General features: G+C 36.5%; 1 protein-coding gene across 3 annotated transcripts in view; it reads right to left on the bottom strand.

The window, feature by feature from the left end:
* SOX5 (SRY-box transcription factor 5) overlaps positions 1-22,116 on the bottom strand; it is a 439,900-nt gene that overhangs the window by 96,259 nt on the left and 321,525 nt on the right. For all 3 annotated transcript variants that reach the window (XM_053556184.1, XM_053556185.1, XM_053556186.1), the window contains one exon: positions 21,658-21,743. In XM_053556184.1, coding sequence (XP_053412159.1) covers positions 21,658-21,743 — 86 coding nt within the window. The remainder of the gene's footprint in view (positions 1-21,657; positions 21,744-22,116) is intronic.

Below are 22,116 nucleotides of genomic sequence, written 5' to 3'. Positions count from 1 at the left end.
TGCATTGGTGAGCTTTTTAGGGGAGGGAATAGCTGGAGACAGGCGAGATTAAAAGGAGTAGAGTGGGCAGGATTTTTCCAGGGTTAGCAGCATTTCTGCTTTACAACCTTTGGCTGAGTCTATGTCTCTAAAAAAGAAAAATATACAAAAATTATTTAAAAAGTTTTAAAAGTCTCTTTTTTATATGTGGAAATACTACTAGAAGAAGTGATATTTTGAGTCTTAAAATGTTGTTATAATTAAATTAATTGTTTCTTAAAAAAAGACAACTGAAACAAAACATAGGCAGTCGATGTCAGGTAGGAAGAAAGTTAAGCGGGAAGATGTTGAAAATGGGAAACACCAAAGAAATTGAGTTTGGGGAAAAACACATAAATGTTAACGGACATAGGTGATAATTTTCACCTATCCTATAATCTTAGTTTTAACTGGCTCTGATTAAATCATTTTGTCAGGAATTTGTACAGAATGAGAAAGTCTCAATGAAATAATTATACAAGTGACGTGTGAAATTGCAAATGTAAGAAATACTGCAAAATAGAAGTACATGGTGTTGTGGGAGCACATGACAGAGAGCTATCCTATGGGCAGGAACGTTAGGAGAGACCGCCTGGTAACTGTGAACTCTGGGAGGTGGCTGATACAACTACATCCATTCAGTAGGGAAAGGACTGGAGAACAACTCCGTGTTGGGAGGGAACACAGTAAGTCTGCAATACGGAAAGAAGCCAGTGAGGCTCACTGGGCTAGGACACACATCCAGAAAGGCAGATGAGAAGCTACAGCAGTTTAAGAAGAGCAATTACATAATGAGATTTACATTTCTTCAAGATTAGTCTAGATATAATATGAAGAATAGACTGGGAGGGTTTACCTCACCTACAACCCACTTTGAATGAAATTAACATTGACCTAATCATATTTTTACACGATTTAAATTAATTCCAATCAATTATAGAATAAGGTTGGATATGTAATTTTTCAACATGCTCGTTTAAATATTTGCTCTTTCCTATACAATTTACAATAAGTACTCTGATCCTTATTTAAATATTTGCTTTTTCCTATATAATTTATACCAAAAATTTCATCATATAAATTCTCTTCTTTGGTTCAATTTGTGGTCACCAACCTAGACCACTTTAAAAAGAATAAGGTTTTAGGTTTTTCTAGACTACTTTAAAAAGAATAAGGAAGTTTCAGCAAAAATGAGCAATTTGTACTACCCCAACTGCATATAATCGTTAAATCAATTAAAATAACAAAACCACGATCCAATAGCACCTGGTATTTACAATTTACTTTTACTTTCATTAACTTTACTGATCATAACAGGCTTCCTGGTTCCTTTCCAGTTTCACAGGCAATGTTTCTCAGGTATCTTCCAAGTAGTAGAGAATAATCAACTATTTTAACTTCGCTTTCTTGCTTTACATGGATTCATTCACTCAACAAGTCTTTACTGAGCACCTACTACATGACAAACCTCTTCCAGATACTTGGAACATATCAGTAAATGACTACATCTGCCTTCATGAAAAATTTTAAAGTTTTATCCCCAAGAAGACTTGCAAGGATATTAATCATTCCTTATTTCTACCCTGTAGATACCACTATGGCACTATGTACTACTTGTGATTATTACAGTTGGGAATTTATATACTCATGATTCTCGACACTTATAAATGAATGATGTTTTTAAAAGAGCTGATGTCACTGTCCAGAGTGTGTTGTTGAAACATAGATGGTAAAACACGTATGGACCTTGAAAACATTACGTTAAGTGACATAAGCTGTGCCTAAAGGACAAATACTGTGTTTCACCTAGATGAGGTCCTTAGGACGGGCAAATTCATAGAGACAGTAAGCAGACTAGCGCTTTCTAGGGAATGAGGGAAGAAGGAATGGAGAATGGGGAAACACTGTGTAGTGGGTACAGAGTTTTTGTCTGACATGATCTGGAAATAGTGGCGATGGTTTCACAGCACCGTGAAATGTACTTAATGTTACTACACTGTACTTAAAAGTGTTAAAATCATAAATTTTCTGATAAGCATGTGAGACCAGACAATTAAGTCTGTGAACTCGTCCTAGAAAGAGTGCCCCATACCTTATTGCTGAATACCACTACGGTCCCCAGGGGGCCAGCGAGAGGACTTCAGAGGTGACCGTGGTGATAGGTAGTGATGAGGTGTGTGGTGTATTTTCTAGAATGAGTTTGCAAACTTAACAGTCCAGCCTTGAATAGTACCCCATTTTTGAAAAGCACATGACTAAGAAGGCATGAGAGAGAGAGAGAGAGAAAAAAAAAAAAGAACCACTAATTTCCAGGGCCACGTTAAGATTTATTTCCTTAAAACAAATTTTCTATTTTATTCCCATAAGTTGATATATTAACTCAGGAGGACAAGCGCAAAGGGAGAAATAAGCGTTGTCATTCCAAAGTAAAAGGAGGCTGGAAACATCAGATCCTTTTAAAAAAATTATTTACTAAACAATACCCCTAGCTTTGGACACAAATATAAATAAAAGTAAGAGGAAAGAGTACCAGCTTTGAAATGAGCCAAATCCAGTAATGACCCTTCCAACCTAACAGTTGCTCTAAAACAGAAGCTGGGAGATCAATCAGCCCTTCATCAACTTTGCAAAAAGCACAGCCTTTGCTAGTCCTGCTGCAAAAGGTAGTTCTGGCTTCACTTTCCCCTCCTGCTCCAAAGCTAGCTTCTTTTTCATATTCAGATGACTGTTTATGAGCTCAATCCTGCTTCAACTGTCACTCTTGACATCAAGGAAAGATAGATGGGACACACCAACCCCAACCTAAATGACCTTTGGATGTGACAAGAGTTTTAGGTCAGCCTTGCTAAATGGAGGCCTTGGTGTATCGAGACATGCCTTGGGGTGAAATTTACAGTGAATTTATTATCTCCCAATGCCCTTTGGACTGCTTCCCACCATCAAACACCATGGCAGCACTTGGAACAGGAAGAAATACATTAACTGGAATCTGATCGTTTTAAAAGGTTACAGCTGCCCAAATATAATTTAATTTCATACTTGCCCTTTGAGGGTTTGGTGTATATTTTCATTTTATGACTGCAAATGATAAAGCTCTTAAGATTCCAGGCAATAAAAAGAAGGGGGAAAAAAAGTATTTTAAGGGTTAGAAGTCTATTCAGTTCATCCTCAATGAGTGAAGTGACAAATTAGCTTTTTTTAAAAAAATTCTAACATTTCTCTTTTTTATTTGGATCATCTCTTATTCCTCCTCTGATCCTACAATTAGGTTGAAATCAGTGGGTGAACACCAACCTCAGATCTCAGTAAGAAAACAAAAAGGGCTATTGAAAAAAAAATGAAGATAAAATCAATTTGATTTAAAATAGTATAGTACAGGGAACACCTATTTTTCCAGCAATATTTTCTCATAGAATTGGGAAAATTTACCTATTAAAGTGCGTCAACATCCTATCAACTTACCGCTGACCCTATACTTTTCTAGTATATCACACTTCTAGAAACTTTAATGAAAGATTCACAAAATCCTACATAAATACCGTATTATATTTCCATCAATTTAATCAGTCGATATTATTACTATTATTTTATTGACAAAAGAATATGATATTGCTAACACGACGGGATAAATCAGAAGGAAAAGAAATCAGCAACAAAATTCAGTTAAAATCACCTACAGTTTTTTGTTTCAGCTATCAAAAAGAAAAATACTTTGGCTTTTATTTTTTTTTTTAACTCAATACCTTGCTGGAGACCTAAGAGTTCTTTAACTATCAATCCAATAGTGTTCTGAAGCAGTACACATGCTGGATTCACTTGTAGGAAGGAGAAAAGCCACATAGTGAAACTCTTCATTTAACCCAAACCAGTCAAATGCAATCCTCATCACCCTCCTCCCCAAACACCACATAAGCACTTACTCATTCTTCATTTAGTCAAACAACAAATATTTCTTGAGAGCGACAGAACTAGATCCTATGAAGCTTATGCTTTAAAAAAATATTTGGAATATTATAAAAGGGCATTCCCTACAGACGAACAGTAGCAGAGACAGAAACACCAAGTATTTATGCATAAGACAATATATTAGATAATTATCAATATTACCTAACATATTTCTGTTAGCAAATGTTAATTTCATGTGGATATGTTCCTGTCTTACGTGATTATTTAACCTGTATATTAATCCCACGGGGCAGGTAATATTACTGTTCTAATTTTCAGATTATGAAAATGTAGCCTAGTGAGGTTAAGAAAACTGCCCCAAGTAGCTCGTCTAGGGGTTACTAAGACTCAAGTGACCTGGTTGTTAATTGGAAACAGTACTCACTCATTTACCTTTTCACTTACCCCTTTTCATTCAAGAAATATTAAAGACCTACCTAAAGTGAATGAGCTGAAATGAAGGAGCCCAAATTGGGCTTCCAAATATGGCAGGATTCCACTCACATGAAGTGTAAATAGTTAAATTCATAGAGAAAGAAGGCAGAGTACTTGTTAGCAAGGGCTAGGAGTAGGGGAAAGGAGGAATTATTGTTTAATGGGTATACAGGGTCGTACTGGGATGATGAAATGTTTGGGAGGTGGGCAGTGGTGAGGGTTGCACAATGATGTAAACGTACTTAATGCCACTGAAATGTACCTTTAAACGTGGTTAATGTTGGTTTGGTTTCCTCTTCCTTTTCTAGTTCTAAGTGCAATGAACACCATCGGGGCAATGGGCACACTTACGGCTGCGCCTCAAGCACAAAAGTGATCCACGTAACCCAAACCATTTGTGCTCCCTTCATATTTTGAAATTTAAAAAAAGGAAACAATCAAATCTGAATTACTTATCAAAAACTGATTACTAGGAAACATTTTATGTTGTATCTATTTTACCATGATGAATAAAACCTTTGGAGGACCTACAAACATTGGTAAAGTTTTGGGTCACAATCAAAATTTAAGAAAAGAAAAGTAAAAGGAGAAATTGAATATTTTAGTATTGATTCTGGCAAAATAAGATGAGGAATTAATACAAAGAGAAAACCAAATGTTTCCTCTCTCTAGTATAAGGAAAAAATGCTGGATATGAGGACAGTGGGCACAGCCGAAATGGCGGATTCAAGGAATGCCTCTGAAAATGTAAAACACTCGGCTCCTTCTCCTCCTCCTCAGCTTCAACAAATGGTCTTTTAAGTCAGGCTCATGCTACCTGGGCATAAGGTGGGAGAAACATTCCTTTCTGGGGTTGGAAAAGAGACCAAGAGAATTTAGGCGTTGATGAAACTGTTTTATATCCTGATTGTGCTGGTTGTTAAAACTCAGAATTTAAAATTCGAAATACAATAATTTTACTGTATGTTAATTTTAGAAATTAAAAAAAATAAAAGATACAAACGTGGGGGAAGAAAGCATCTTAGGAACCAACTTTGACTTTTGATTCTTAAACATTTTGGCCTTTCTTCCCAAGGAAACATTAGAAAAAGTGAGAATTTGGTAACATTGTAGATTATAAACATTTTCTAAAGTACTAGACAATTTAAAGTGAGCTCTGTATATCTTTAGCATGTCCATATGGGCATAAAGAACGAATAACGAATGATTTAAGTGTGCAGAAGGGTCAGTATCTAGGGGTCACCACACACCATTTGAGATAACGTGAGTGTAAAGTACTGATAGTCGACAATTAAACTCGGCAAAAAGCAAGTCTTCTCATTTCAGCAGATGCTAAGAAACCCATTGTGCGTGCTCTCTCGGTATAAAAACAATGAGCTGTGCTTCTCCCTCCATGTTTTTCTTTGCCAAGAGAATGCACAGTCCCTTCCCCAATCTCTGAAGCATAGTTTGAAAACATCCAATTCTAATGGGAGAATGGGTAAAAGTGAGGGTTTGTTACCGGTGTTAGGGTCTAAAAGTTATCCTCTTTCCTTGACATATCAGGGTGATATTTCACTTCCTTACTAGGAAATAAATTATGGATGAAACCATTTTTAAGCTAGTATATTCTAATATCTAGCATGTTTGCAATTCTGTTTAGAAAAAAATAATTAGTCCCAGACATCTTTTTCCTTGATATACTTCATCCATGCCACTTGGAATTCCCAATTCTAACTCTTCACTCACGTGCTCAAAATAAATTACTAATAGAACTATTCAGCCCACAGGCAAATATTTCTAAAGAAGACAGTTCCTCCATGTTTTTTTTTTTTACAATTATAGGATAAAAAATGAGCTAGAGACCTAGGAATTTTCAAGGATCTTGAAAAAGAGAGGGGAGGAAAGAATTGAAGGGTAGAGACAAGTGGAAGAAAGAGGTAGAAAGAAATCAAAAGAGAAAGTGCTAAAAACAGAGGAAAAGTGAAATGGAAGAGAAAAAAGAAGACAAAAGTAAGAGAGAGGGAAAAAAGAAAAAGAGAGAGAGAGACATTTCAGAAACAGGAATAAAAAGCAAGATTCTTGGAAATAAGTTCCTATTTTAAAATCTTTTGGAACCTTAAGGACCAAAAAGGTTTATATGTAGTTGGCTGTGGTGAATCTTACAAGGGTACATGTGAAACTTAGTAAATGTGGAATGTAAATGTCTTAGCACAATAACTAAGAAAATGCCAGGAAGGCCATGTTAACCAGTGTGATGAAAATGTGTCAAACGGTTTATGAAACCAGGGTATGGTGCCCCATGATCACATTAATGTATACAGCTATGAATTAATAAAAAAAAAAACAATATTGTGATTACAACTATGAAGCCATTTAATGTCAAACTATCATTTATTTATTTCTAGATAGCCCTTATTTTCCAGTATGTAAGCACATTATTAATGTTCTTAGTTTATTCTGGGGTAATCTAGCACTGGTTTGACCATTCCAGGAAGATGTCATGGGAATATAGGCAGTTCCAGAGTTACAGATAACAGACTGACATGAAACTTGCAGATTATTACAGTAAGTCCCTGAGTTATAAACATATGGCTGACGTACAACTCACAATTACCAACAGAGGCTATTACTGGTAGTAGGTAAATGTACCTGTTCCAACTTACATGTGCAGTACATTACCAACCCCCTAGAACCTATCTCATGCCTAATTCGGGGCATGCCTAGAATTAAAACTTTCTGGCTTACTTGGATCTTCAGAGCTAGCTTATTTTTCAAGGTTCCAAAGCATTTCTTTTGACAGCATCACATTCATAATTGCCTCATCATCCTTCTCCCATATTTTCCTTGACAGCACATTAATAAATATATTCACAGATCAGGGGAGTCTGCTTGCAAGGTGCAAAGGTTCCTTTTGGGAATTTCTGAGATCTTGGCTATGTTCAAGCTCCTTTTATCTCATTTTACCCTTTCCTCCATGAGATGTAGGGAGGACTATTAAATGGGCAGGTTAAATGACTTAAGACCAGATTCACACATCACTTCAGAAGCAGGTTGAGACAAGAGCCCTTTATTTACTGCGGTTTTATCCAGCATATGAGAGGTTAGAAGGAATCATCATAGTTAGGCCAGTTACTTTGCCTGCCTTTATAATGTTCTCACCACCCATTCTTGCTGAAAAACTATTCAATATAACAAAACACTACCATTTTTCAAGAACCCAGTGTCTTTTTCTTCAAAGGAGAAAGTTTGTTCCTTTCACAAAAACCTATCAAACACCTCCCATAAAAGCAAAACTCTAACAATTCTTAAGGAATGAAAATAAATAGAGGATGGATTATTTTAATTTTAGTAAGAATTGACACAGGTTTTTGTAATTTTATGTGCAAGAAACAAGTTTTTATATGGAGAGGTTATTTTGTTTTCATCAAGACTTTCTGCTTGCATTACATACGAAGACTTGGCTCCCAAGAAAGGTGTTCAACTCAAACTTGAATTAGGATGGATTTCTCTATTTGCCATGCACCTCTCACTACAAAATATAATTTCTGCAAACTTGCAAATTAGTTGTTAACTTGAAATACGAAAATATTTGTTCGGCTCTTTTCTGCCAGTTTAAAACCCTTGCATCTAGGAGATAATGATAAGTATAATAGAAGCTAATGAAGGCTGAATGATGAGGCTATGCTGAGTATTCTGGATGTACCGCCTAACTTAATCCTTGCAACACCTTTTTAATATAGAAAAATAGGGTCCCATTTCACAGGTGAATAAAGTGAGATTAAGAAGTATTCAATATTTTGTCCAAAGATAAATGCAAATAAGGTCTGCATCATTCTAGAACTCAAGCTCATAACCCATTACATCATACATACCATTTAAATTTTATTACTTATAAGCTTTAACATTTGTAAATGTTTCAACAGAATTTAAGGGAAGATGTCTTAAAGGAGAAAAATGCCCAAATCACCTAAGTCATCCAACTGATTACTATACCAGGATACCAGAGTACTACTAAATGGTTACAATGCAAATACTGAATGTAAGAAAATTAGATATCTCATAGTTTTATATGGCATTTAAAGCTACAATAGCCAGTCAGCAGCCCATGTCTAAAGTGATACTAAAACATCCAAAGTTAAAATTGCTCTGGAAGGAAACTAGAAAGAAGCAGGGTGAGCCAAACTGAAACAAGAATAAAACTGAGGAAGGGGTAAGGCTTTTGAAGTTTTAATTGTTTGGTTAAATGCCTTGGCATCTCTCCTCTGTGTCAACCAAGTATTTCAGTTATATTTTTTTCTAATAATTTAAAATTCCTTTAAAGTTAAAGAACTGAAATTAGGGGGAAATCAGTCCTATGAAAAATATTTAGAGCACATATTGGAAATATTAGGCTTTACAGAGTACAGCAAAATTTCGGATGGAAACATCTTGGTTATCTTAAAGCAACTACTACAGATGAGGGGACAATATTTTCTATAATTCTGTCTCATTCCAAAATAGGAAGCAATTGGAATTTTCACTAACACTATTACTTATTTATTATATGTTAAAGAACTGATAACGGGGAACACGAGACAGAATATGGCTGCAATTTTCATGTTAGAGGTAGTAATGATGCTAGTCTAATGCTCATTTTGGCAAATGATTTGGGAGCATAGTTTCAAGTCTGTTGTTCCATTCCTGTCTACTTTCTTCATCCAAGGAGTGGTTGGGTAAGAAAAAGGAATATGGCAGCAAGGGCAAGGTCAAAATGAAGAAAGATGGAATAACTTAGGGTTCATGCTTCCTTATCTTTCTGCCCTCCATTTAGCAGGATAATACTGAGAAACTTCCACTGGGAACAGCAAATCTGAAATGTACTTGGCTGACTCAAGTTTGTGTTTTTTCTTTGTCTTTTTTTTTTCCTGGGGGAATCAAATAGTGCTCTATTTTCAAGTCTTGTGAAGACAGTTGCCAACCAAACACAGCTCAAAACTGTAATTCGGTTTTTCTTCTTGGTCCTTCTGTCAGAACAGTTCATTCAAGACTGCAAACTCTTATCTGCATGATTATATAATCATCTTTGAATACTATCTTTCTTCTAAGAAGCAAATAAAATACCAACGATTTGTACATAGAAGGTTCAAAGTGCTGTAAACAATCTCACTTTGAACCTTCTATGTACAAATAGATAGGAAACAGCATGCTTCTCTGTTGTTTTGTTTTCTAAATTCCTTGATCTTTCAATAGCTTTTCACAAAAGAATTAATTCACAGAGCACAATCACTGAACTCAGCAGAATGAAAGCAATTCAGAAGGTTGCCATTGTTACCAATATGCAAATCCTAACCATTGTTTTATTCATCCTTCCTTAATTTAATGGTACGAAATTAGCCATTTCTCCCCCTCTCCTTTTGTACAAAACAACTTAAACATAATATATATAAATATGTGCATTCATTTTGGAGGATATCATGACAAAATGAGAAGAAGCTAGATTTAACTTTCAGTTACTGGTGTTCTGGGCACATTTCTGTTAATATTAGCCAGGCCACTATTTACAGTCTAAATTGACTCGTCTATAAAATTAAGGAGAAACAGGAGAATGCTTTCTAAGTTTTGTTTAGACACAGAATCTTATCTAAACAATCTTAAACAGTAGAACTTGATATATAAAATAAATAAAAGTCAGTGATACTGTTTAGGGATACTCAGAGACCCTCGGACTTCCAGGATAGCTTGAAACAACTGTCTAGGAGCTCCTTCCCTTTCAGATACACTTGTTAGGATGGTGGGCTGTTTGCCTTTCTTCAAACTCTATTACCCTCCCATATTCCATTCATTCTCTTAAACTTCAAGCTCCTTTAAGATCCAGCAAGGATCCTTGACTGAGTCATCTTTGCATTCCTTATGATGCTTAGCTCAGTCACTTACAAAGAATAAATATTTGCTGAATAAATGAAATTTCCATGATAAAGTTTATAAAAAGAATTCACCTTCACATTCAAGTTTGAAATAAAACTATTTCCTCAAAGAAAACAGTGACAATAAAAATTTATGGATTTTCTTAAGAAATAATTTAGCTGCGGACAACAAAGGGGTAAAATACTGCCTTAGTGTATAATATTCTACTAATATATCTAGAAAATGAAGTAAGCTTTGAATAGCTATACAAGAAAAAATTTTGATGCTATTTATTACAAAACTGCATATTATATTAAAAGCACCCATGAAAAAAATAATGTATTTTAGACTTTAGTATTTGTTTAGAATAGATAGAGGCAATGTATGGAAATAATTTATTTGCATTTCACTTATGGAAAAATAGGACTGCACTAGTGTCATTATTCTCATTTTATAGATATAAATATTGAAACATAGAGTGAACAATAGCAAAATATAAAACACTACACTCCAAATAACTACCAGCTTGGGTGCTGGGTTGGTAAGCTCACTGCTTCTTATAGATTCTTATGACGGGCCTTAATACCACGCAGGGGAAAAAATTGCTTTCTCAAAAATAAGACATTTCATCTCAATTTCATTGACTTGCTTTAGATGTTACTCTGTAAAGTAAAATCATACAGGAAAAATCTGCCATGCACTACTTTTAAGATTTTCTTTAAACAATAAAAAATAAAATAGTTTTCATACCAGCTAATAACCCTTATTAATCTGTCAATAATGCCAAACAATAACTCTTGCCCAGCACATATTATTTGATAAATGTACTTAGCACAAGTTTTCTCAGAGGTCACCATACGCAGAAAAATTAACAAATTAACATTTTATATTTATATATAAGCACATAGAGAAATGTTTTATAAATAGTTCATAGGATTTTATAATGACTATTTTGTAAATAAAGGTATATATTTAGCTACCATGTCCCATTTCCCCTAGGATTTTATAATGACTATTTTGTAAATAAAGGTATATTTAGCTACCATGTCCCATTTTCCCTAGGTGTGTATGTGTACATGGCAACTTCGGGACTTGGCGTAGTGTTTCTACTACTGTAATAAAGTCATGTCATACTTTAGTGTAATAAAAAAGTTACCTAAGTCTTTATCTTATCTTCCTTGTAATTATCCCCTAAGAGAACAATTTTTGTCTACAATTAATTAAATTTCTCTCAATTTAACAATTGAGACTCCCACCTATATGCCCAGTTGTATATACTACCATTTACATGTTCTGGTTCCATATTTTGACTTAATTATACCCAGTATTTGTTCCCCTTAAGGGACATGGGTCTTCATTTGGTTTATTGGTCCTATTAAGGTAAATTTATAAATTTTGTAAAGATTTTACTCCCAATGTGGAATGTGTCTATAAAAACATTCCTTGAATACCTTAAAAGAATACTAGCAACATAAACTAAACCAACAACAGTCTGAAGAATAAATTTCTAAGATAAACAAAATCAGGGAATTTGAAGAATATTAGTGATCCCTCTTCTTATTATGGCCAAGACTAGAAAATCAAATATTTCTGTTTTTCTTGATAAGAAGGAAAAAAAAAAGCCTAGATTCAAAATTTCAATAAACTGATACTGTTTCTGGAATTATATCTACTGTTGGTCTTGAGCCTAGCAATCCTTTTATGTACACTAATTAGCCTGGAAACATTTTAGAGTCACCTAAAACATGTTTTGATTAAAAGAACACAGGATACCATCGAGGAAGGGCATGGACTCATGGACTTGTAACCAGAAATCCTGGCACTGACTAATAGTTGTATTCCTTTAGACAGGCAATAGTAGAGATTCAAGTATAATTATAAAGTTTAGCATTTATTTGACTAGTCCTTACAAAGAACAAGGACCCATGTACGGATGCTGCTGTTAGCATGTAATGGGACACCAGGAGCCTGCTGAAAGCAAATAAAGTACAGATATAGCATGAAAAGACACTGCTTGGACAGTCTCCATTGTCCAAATGTCAAATACCTCCTGGGAACCACAGGGGTGGTAATAACTATGGAAGCAGTTCCTAACAGGTTCTTCCTTAAAGGGGATTCTTGAAAACTGCTGGGCTCTGACTCTAGCCCATATGGGCTTGGAAAAGTCAGAGAAAATGTTGGCTGCACTTTTTCCGGCCTATTTGCATATGTTCTTTAGTATGCAGAATGTCTCTGTATATAATTTAATTGTTGTTGGGCTTTTTTGCCTCTATTAATACATATGCAAATGACTCACTCCAGCAGCTGCGCTGTATTAATCATATGTGTGCTTCTGTCTGTCTGCCCTGCAGGCTCAGGGTCAAAGGCAGAGGAAAAGAGGGAATTCAGTCCTTTAACCTGCAAGAAAACTCACTCATGCAGACAGACGTCCGACAGCAAAAGCACACCAGGGTAGGGACGGAAATGAGGAGCAGTTGATCATTTTTCACCCTGGTTGGAAATGATGACAACCTAAAAGTTAAGCCGAGTAGTATGGTGGTATATTGGCAGGTAAACATGAATACAGACCAAGTATTCATCCTCGCAAGTCATTCTTTCAATAACAAGATAGAAATGCTCTCATCTAGATCTTTCCATATGGTTATTTCCTCCTTATTGATTTTCTGGGGCTTTCTCTTGGACAGACACATGAAGCCAGGCTCAGTCCCTCGCCATGCGCAGTCACACACAGTGCTGGAAAATATGAAGCATTTATCTGGGTCCCGTCATAATTATGGACCTTCTTCTGAGATGGGCAGGAGCCTGATAAAAAGATGGACTTCAGTGTTTCATCCCTATCTACCTTGATGTTACTCTCTATCAGACAGAAGCTTAAGCCATTTCCAATATGACTTCCATGTACCTATGATAGCTATGAAGAAAGATTGATTTCAGTTGATACTGTACATGACTTATTCTCTTACATGATCGTACATCATCTATCATTTTCTGTATCCCGGATGATGCATGGTATGGATGTTACTGGTTACTAGGGCTATAGCCCATGTGATGTCTTTGGCAACAACTAGGAATTTTGAGACTTCATACCAAAAATATTGTTGTATGTTTTTAAAATAGTTCTACTAAAATTATTTTAAAAGTTTAATTAATTCAATAAAAATTCATGATTGAATGCTATGTGCTTATTTTGAGGAAAATATGACCGTGCAAGTAAAAATTCAATCCTTTTTTTTCCTTCTGCTTATCACTATCAATCATTGGTTGGAGTCGACATTTTTGGCTTCCTATAGGTAGAACAGGTGGCAACCATCTTTTGGCCAAGACAAAATACGGTATTTATAAAGTGAGAAATAAGTGGACAAATATTTCCTTCTAATTTTACATCTTAGAAGCCTAGCTAAAAAAATGGAAAGAGTATATTATAGTACAACTATTACTATTGAAAATATTCCCGATACTCACATTAAGTAAAATGCCAATTAACCAACATGAATGTGAGAAATAAATGTTAGATGGACTGCTGCCCTCATTTAATTTTATTAATTAGAAACAGACAATTCTTTTATTTGATTTTATCTAGTCATCAGAGTCTAAAAATTTAAGATGTAGCTTTATTTTGTGTAGTGATCCTCATTTTTTAATACTGAAATGAAGCTAGTTTAGTTTTCTGTATAAATGACTCCCCCTCCATCAAAAAGATACATCAGCAGAATAAGTATCAAAATTATCATTGGTTTTTGGAGGGGGAAAAAGAGTAGTTAGAAGAGGAAGAAAAATGAAAAAAAAAGGAGAGGGTGGTGCCTGTGGCTCAAAGGGGTAGGGCACCGGCCCCATATGCCGGAGGTGGCAGGTTCAAGCCCAGCCCCGGCAAAAAAAAAAAAAAAAAAAAAAGAAAGAAAGGAGAGGAAGAAAGAGAAGAGAGTACACTTAGAATATCAGATTGTTAATTGGCTAATTACTATTTTTATAAACACATCCTTCCCCTTCTTTAGAAATAATTTACTGGAGTGTTGTTGGCAAGATGATTCATATTGAGACAAAAGTTGTTCATATCCTTATTTATGTCAGCATATACAATAACATAATATAGGAATAACCAAATATTATAATGTTTGGGTTTTTTCATAAATTAAAATGATTTTAAAGGAACTACATAAATGATAATAAGCGCTAAGACACATGCTTTATGCAGTGGCACATGGTTATAAGATAAAGGGAAGAAATGGCAGGAGAGAAAACAACTCAGATTTCTAATACACCAATTCAATCTTCCAATAGAGATTGAAAAAAAATATGTAAAGTTCCTGGTCACTAAACTGATATCATTTGCTCTAGAAATTAATCCTATGCTGCTTTATTTTATTACAAACTATTATGCTATTAGGTGTGATGTTTACTGTCACTTTACAAAGACTTCTTGAGCATCAGCTATTTGCTAGGCTTTTTTCTGGGTACCTGAGACACACTTTTGAACAATTACAAAAACATGACAATCGCTGTCCTGATGCAGCAATACAGCCAGAATAGCAGCCAACAAATAAGGGACATAGTTAAATAGTTGTTTACAAAATATGATTCATATAGGAGGGGAAAAAAGCATAATAAGAGAGCTAAGACGTGTGGCATCCCTAGGAAGGTCAATTTTTAATTTTATTTGTTTATTCATTTATTTTTATTTCAGACTAATATGAGGGTACAGATGATTAGGTTACATGTTTGCATCTGTTAGGTAAAGTCCAAGTTGTGGCTGTGGCCCTCACCCAGGAAGTGTGCCATACACCCTTCCATTGTGCCTGTTAGATAAGAGCACAGCCCTAGGAGGGTCAGTTTTTAATTTTAATTAGGTTGGTTAGGTTAGGTCTCAGAGAGATGGTATTAGAAAAAATAGTTGAATGAAGTGAGAGACTTAGCCTTTCAAGAGGCAGGAAGAGCTAGTATAAAATTTGATGATGGGAACATCCCTTGGTAAGTCAGGGACAGAAAGCTTAATGTAGTTGGAACACATTGAATAAGCAGTATGTTTTAAAAATAATTTTTGTAAATACTCTAGGGTCAAACATGGTATCAGGTGCATAGAATGTGTTCATAAGTCTCTTTTATTTCATTAAGAAGCATTTTATAGTTATAAAATTTCAGCATCGTCTTATCAAACTGAATCCAATCTACTTTTCTCTTCCATCACCCAATGATCCCTTAGACACCTGAATGTCTACTATTGCCTCTTTTTAAAGAATGGAGACTAATTTATATAAAAAACTCATTGTTAATATTCAGGTTAATTTTAATACTATACGGCAAGACAGCTATTTCAGCAAAATAGATACGTAATTTAATGACAGTGTAGAACTGTTAAAATTCATCTTTTTATTTCACACATAAATTTCATCTTCATCTTTTTATTTAACACATATACGGAGAGTGCATAAAATATTTCAAGCACTTGAGTAAGTCACTTGGGTGACCGATTTCATAAATTTTGCCAACTGGCAGAAGCCAGAAAGCAGGATTTAAAACATTCTACAAGTGCCGTGAGATGGGGGATACAGTGTGCTCTGGGGACATATAGGGGCTGCCACTTCAATGCAGACTTGAAATTAATGAAGACTCCCTGTAAAAAGTGATATGTTAACCTGCAAATGAGTGGTTAGTAGGAGCTGCCTCAGTAAAGATGGTGAGTAATGGGGTTCCAAAAAGAAGAAACGCCACTTGTAAAGATTCAGAATGGAGAAAGAACTTCGAGACACCGGAGAGTCTTTTAAGGCAGTGGTTCCCAACCTTTTTGGCACCGGGGACCAGTATGGTGGAAGGCAATTTTTCTAAGGACCATGGTTTGGCTATGAGTCTGCAAGCAATTGATTTATCATGGTCTCCATACAGTCAACCTCGCTGATAATGATAATCTGTATTTGCTGTATTTGTAGCCACCCCCTAGCACCAGCATCACCACCTTAGCTGGACCTCAGATCCTCAGGCACCAGATTGTCAGAGGATTGTGGGACCTACACCCCGCGCACGTGCAGTTCACAGTGTGGGTTGCGTTCCCACGGGAATCTGACGCTGCGGCGGACCTGGTAGGAGGCAGAGCTCAGGCAGTGACAAGAGTGATGCCCATAAATACAAATGAAGCTTCGTTTCTGATCATCTCCCGGTGTGTGGTCTGGTCCCAAATAGACCATGGACCGGTAGCAGTCCACAGCCCAGGGGTTGGGGACTGCAGTCAGAAGGTCCATGAGTAAGAGAAGGACATGACTAGATTTTCCATAATCAGAAGATCGTTCTGACCGACGTATAGTAGGAAGGCCCTGACAGGGACAAGATGAAGACAGACCAGTTTAGGTGCTACTGTGGTGAGTCAGGCAAGCCTCGTCGGAGTAGCTCCACCCCCAAAGAGTCAGTTATGATGGGAGAAATAGATGTGGGAAGGGAGGCACAGGAGCCAAGGAAGGATGGCGCTCATGATTCTAGATTGTGAAACAGATGATGGAGTTGTTCCTAAGAGCAAAGAAAGAGCAAGTCTGGGGGTGTGGCAGACAGCTGCTGGTGAATTTCATTTAGGGTTCAGTTTAGAAGGTTTGTAAACATATTATTTCCTCTTCATAGCCAACAAGCAGTTGACTGATGTGAATTTGAGGCTCAAGAAGAATTTGAAAGGCAAAGACATATTTATACAAAAGAAATAAATAAAATGGTATCTTGGCAGAACATGTTAATATAGATTATTAATTTATATATACACATATGTATATATTCTATATTCAATCAATTTTTCACCATACAAAGAAACATATTATGCAAAAGAATAAATAAAGTAGTATCTTGGCACATGTTAATATGTATTATTTATTTTTATATATGCATATATACGTATTCTCTATTCAATTTTTCTCCATACAAAAAAATAAATGATAATGTTTAAAATATTTTAGTTGTATCTAAAAAGTATACGGTAAGATACTTTTTTTTACATGGAGTAATTTTTATTATAGTAAGCATCTCCAGGGACATAAAGTAATAGTTAAGTAATAAACAGTAGTTTTATTTAAAGTATGCCATTTTGCTTGTCTTTAAAAATAACTGCACTTGCCTCCTTCTTTAAGTTGTGGTTTTACTTATCATAATATTATCCAAGTGTGAACAATTATATGTAAAAGATTTCTTCAAAAGAAAACACAGACGGTAGGTAAACAAAGTCAACTGCGATTAGGAATATATTTCTAGTCTCCCTTATTAGAACTGGGTGTTCAAAAAAAGAAGTACTTGAATTAAGATGTATCTGTGTAAAAAGCCATGATGGAAAATTCAGAGTCAGAAGAGACAGCTGTCATTATGAATCCTGCTACTTCTCTCATTATTGCAAAGCACACAGAGTATTTGTATTAGTGCCAATTAATCAGCATTATTGTTATAATTTGATTAGCTGGTTACTGAGTTAGCAAATGTTAAGAGGGATAATGTCTCCAAAGTTTAAAATAAAAATCTCCTGTGTTTGGAGAAGCAAATAGTGGAACTGTTTAAAGACCATGGATTTTGGACTCTTGTGATCCAGATTTCTTCTTTCTCAGATGGAGATATTAACACAAAATGCAAGGTGCTGCAGTAAGAAGTAAATGAGATAATCTTTCTAAAGTGCTTGCCCAAGAACCTGGCTTACTAAAGTATTTCTTGAACCGTGGCTGGTAGTAGATAATGACATCATATGTTAGGGAGTTTTATAGGAGTTAAAATCATTATGTTTGAACCCTAGGAAAAGCAAACAGCATCCTGCTTTCTGTATAAAACATACACCCTTCCACACTCTTCCCTCTACCTCTGAATAAGGATTAATTCAATCATCACTTTTTCTTTGCTAAGGCTACTTCAGTGGTTCCCCCAACTGATCTTTCTGCTGTTACCTTGACCCATCTTTCTCACTGTTGTGCTATGAGATGCAGCTCTGAGCTTATGAACCCATACTTAAACAAGAACTCGTTAAACAACAACAGAAAACAATACAAGCCAACAACATATTCTTCAACGGTTCTAAAGAAAGACCCCAGCAGCTGATACCTAGTACTAGACAATGTCTACACTACCATCTTCCCTTATTAAAACCTGGCTAACCTGGCCTTGTTTCAATCAACACTCAATGTTGCCTCTGACTTCTTTCTCATCCTCTCAACCCCATTCTCCCAGTTCACAGTACACAGGAACTGGTGTCTGGTGTGGAAGGTTAGGAGAGAGACCATTGGATTTGCAGCTTCACAGGAGGGCTGGTTTCTTAGTGCTCTTCCTTTCCTACTCACATGTAGAGGCAGAATTCATCAAAATTGGAGAAGCCAGAACAAATGAAAACCCTCCATATTGTCCTCAACTAGTTGTTGAATTAAAAACCTAATGCCTAACCCAGCAGCAGTACTATGAGAAAGTTCCTAAGAGAACCTGGCAGTACACAGCTTGGGGCGTAACTCAAGATGTATTAGTGCCTGATTTCTCTTCTCGAGTTTTCTAAAAGCTGTGGTGGGTTTGTGGAGAAGTGTGGGGTGTTTGCTGCAGGTGGGGACCAGGACGGTGGTGGAGTACTACCACAGCTCTTAGAGGGTTCAGAAGAGGACCTCGATCAAGGATCCCAGGGTTCTCCCAGGAGAAGCATTGAGGATGAATGAAGCCAGCAAGCATCTTGCTACCTGGACAGCGGCTGGCCAAGGGTGGTGATGGCACAAACAAAAAGAAAGTTGGAAGTGTAGATCAAATACATCAACAGATTTGGCCTCCCTTCTCTAGGCAAACCAAGAAAAGCTGTTCAGTACCAAGAAAACTACACATGCACTATCTCCAAGCTATCTCCGAGGCAGACTCACCTTCCACAACCCACATCTGCACAGGCACAAAGCTGAAGTTGAAAGAAAAACAAAAAAGAGTGAGCTGCAGGTTTCCTCACTCTGGTCTCTAGAGCTGAGATTCTTGGCTAGTGACCGAAGGGGAAGAAGTGAGATGTAAGCTGGATATGAAACTAAAGTTTCCAGCAGGACTGAATCTTAATAACCGAAAGGATCAGGAAGCAATGGCATCTACTCAAGGTACTATTATGAGGTGGAAGATAGAGATTTAACAGAGCCGAATTTGGAGAAAATTAAAACTGTCTTAAACCTCATACCTGACTGGGATGAAACTTTTCAAAAATATGTTCACAAGATTGGGGTGAAGCTGGGGTAAGGCTTATAGTAAGACTGTTGACTAGGCATTGCAGTTAGGGTTCCTCTGACCCATTCCATCACATTTGTGGAGTAGAAAAGAAATTTGATGCTAAAGAACCATCTGAGGAAGAGCAACCAGTATTCTTTGCAGCTCAAGAGAGGCCAAAGTCAAGGTCAGGATCTGAATTTTGCGTTAGGAACAAGTAGAAAAGTGAGGTTGCCAAGCCAAAGTGAGCAGGAATCCACTTGGGGGGGACGGGAGGGTGGGGGAACGTGAAAGATTCTCTGCCATGGCAAGCTTTTGGAATATGCTTGCATCTGAATAACTTTTTTTTTCTGTTGCAAAAAACAACAATAACAACACATACACAAAAACAACAACAACAAAAAAATGCATGTGGGTTTGTGTGAGTGTGCTTTAATAGTAGCTGATGACTTTCCATAAAGAAGTTTCGGGTTATTAATTTTCTTGTTACACTACAGTGTTGATTGTTTGAGACCCTAACTAAAACTCATGAATTTTAACGTGTATAATACCATTTACATAAAAGGAACTTTATCTCATTTACAGATCAAATTGTAGTTAAAACAAGAGAAATGTTTGGTGTCCAAAGTCTTTCTTGTTTAGTGATATCAAAAGATAATTATTTTTAAATATTCTGAAATCTTACAAGAATCTGATAACGTAAGAATGGATACAACTTAACTTGTCTGACATATTTTCATATTATCTCTGTAGGGAAAGAAGATTAGATTGTTCCTTAGCATAGCTGTGAAGAGTCCTGCAGTAAAACACAGCAGTGGCCTCCAGTGGCCCTCACTTCCTCTCTCTCTCCTACAGTGGAGAATGTCTAACTTGCTTTGAAAACTGGCGTCCTAAATCTCTAAAACTCCCATTCCCACATTCAGACCTATTGCGGGATATTCTTCTCCCTTGCCTTAATCCCATTACTCTTTTTAGTTTTACCTATTATAATCACTTTTCCATGTTACAGTTATTCCCCAGATGCCGTTTCAAAGGATAACAAATGTCACGTTCCTTTTATTGTCCCCATGGCTCTAACGCTTTCCAAGGTATTTCCAACTCAAAGAAACAGACACTTGCAGTGCAGTTCTTCGTAGACAAGGTATAATAGAAATGACCGTTATTAACCTCTGTAGAACACAGTATGTCTCAGCTTGAACACTGGTAGTTCCTCCTGTGAAACTCCACTGGCCTTTTGGAAACCCACTGGGTCTTCTGACAAACCCATGTGCAGACCAGATGATCTGTCTCTCGGTGCTACAATATAAAACTATATCTTCCTTATAGAGTGAGATCATCTATCGTGACGATGCACTTTCATGAATACAATTTATTAAGCACAACTTCTTTATGTCTGGCTCCACAGGTATACTGTGGATTTCATGCTAAGGAATATATAAAAATCTTCACGAGAGGAGATTAATCCTATTACTGGATGATTTTCTATTCCTGTTAATTACATAATTAGAAGGTCTATAACAACAGAAACACTTTGTGAAATGTGACTCAAAAATTGAAACAGTTAACGAAAGCAACCTTTACTATAATTTCACTGATTTCTCTTGTTAACCTCCAAGACAAAATTTCTAAAATCACTTGGACATCTGGTAAAGTTATCACTGACAGTCTTGGGTGTATGAGGCTATATATTCTACAGGGCTAAAAGGTATCAATTGGGATGTCTGGGATGAGTTATGCTCATCGGGGCACCTGCTGCTTCCGTCTACCTTTCCTTTCCTTGCTTGACCAAGTGAGCCGGCATTAGCAAAAGAACCAAGGGACTTACAAAGTGCTCCAGTGATACAGGGTATCTTGAACAGATCCAAAGGCATTGTTTGCTAAGCTGCCTTGCGCCACAAGTGTCTGTTTTAGTAACTGTTGCAGCATTTTTTGTTCTTTTTATCTGTTGGAGACCATCCTGTGACAAAATTATGGCACACAGTGATCAAAGGAAAACTACAGCTCACTTTCTTACATCCCATCAGGCGAAGAGCAAACTTCCAGTAAGCGATCTTGAATACAGAAAATGGGGCTGAAGGTGAAAAGAATCACCATCTCAACTTCTGGTGGAGGATCAGTCCAAATACGTTTAAAAAACAAAAATGTGTGTGAAACACATCCCTCGTCAGCTGTATTTTGCTTTAACACGGGCATGGCTGTTTTCTCTATTTACTTAACCTTTGTCTCCTGACTTACCTGCAGTTGGAGTGGGCCTAAGCCCGGTGTTGCTGCGGCAGCAGCTGCCATGGTAGTTGGGATCAGCTGAACAGGGTAAGGGTCACCTAAGTAAGAGAATAATAGAGGCGTCAGCACCTTTTATCTACTCTCCACCTGCAAATTAAACTCATGCATTCACTCTTCCCAAAAGCCTTCTTTTGTGTGCCTTGCTGGGGCCTAATGAAAAGCTCTATTGTGCAGCTTTTTACTAACACTCTTTTCACAATTCTGGCTGAGAGAGGAATGTGAATAAAAGGCACAAGCAATTAAGGCGGAAACCTCATCCTTTTTTCATGATGTATTTATGAAAATGGGGAGAAAAGTGTGCATTGATCAGAGGGCTGCAAGCATGCACTCACACACACACGCACACCCCATCTTGATCGGAGCACAGCAACTCCTCAACAAATTCACGATGTTATCCTTAAAGGAACTTAA

Source organism: Nycticebus coucang, chromosome 12 (genome assembly GCF_027406575.1).
Source record: "Nycticebus coucang isolate mNycCou1 chromosome 12, mNycCou1.pri, whole genome shotgun sequence".
In the NCBI taxonomy this organism is placed as follows: domain Eukaryota; kingdom Metazoa; phylum Chordata; class Mammalia; order Primates; family Lorisidae; genus Nycticebus; species Nycticebus coucang.
Note: the sequence above shows the minus strand (reverse complement) of the source record. Positions and strands in the feature narration are given on the sequence as shown.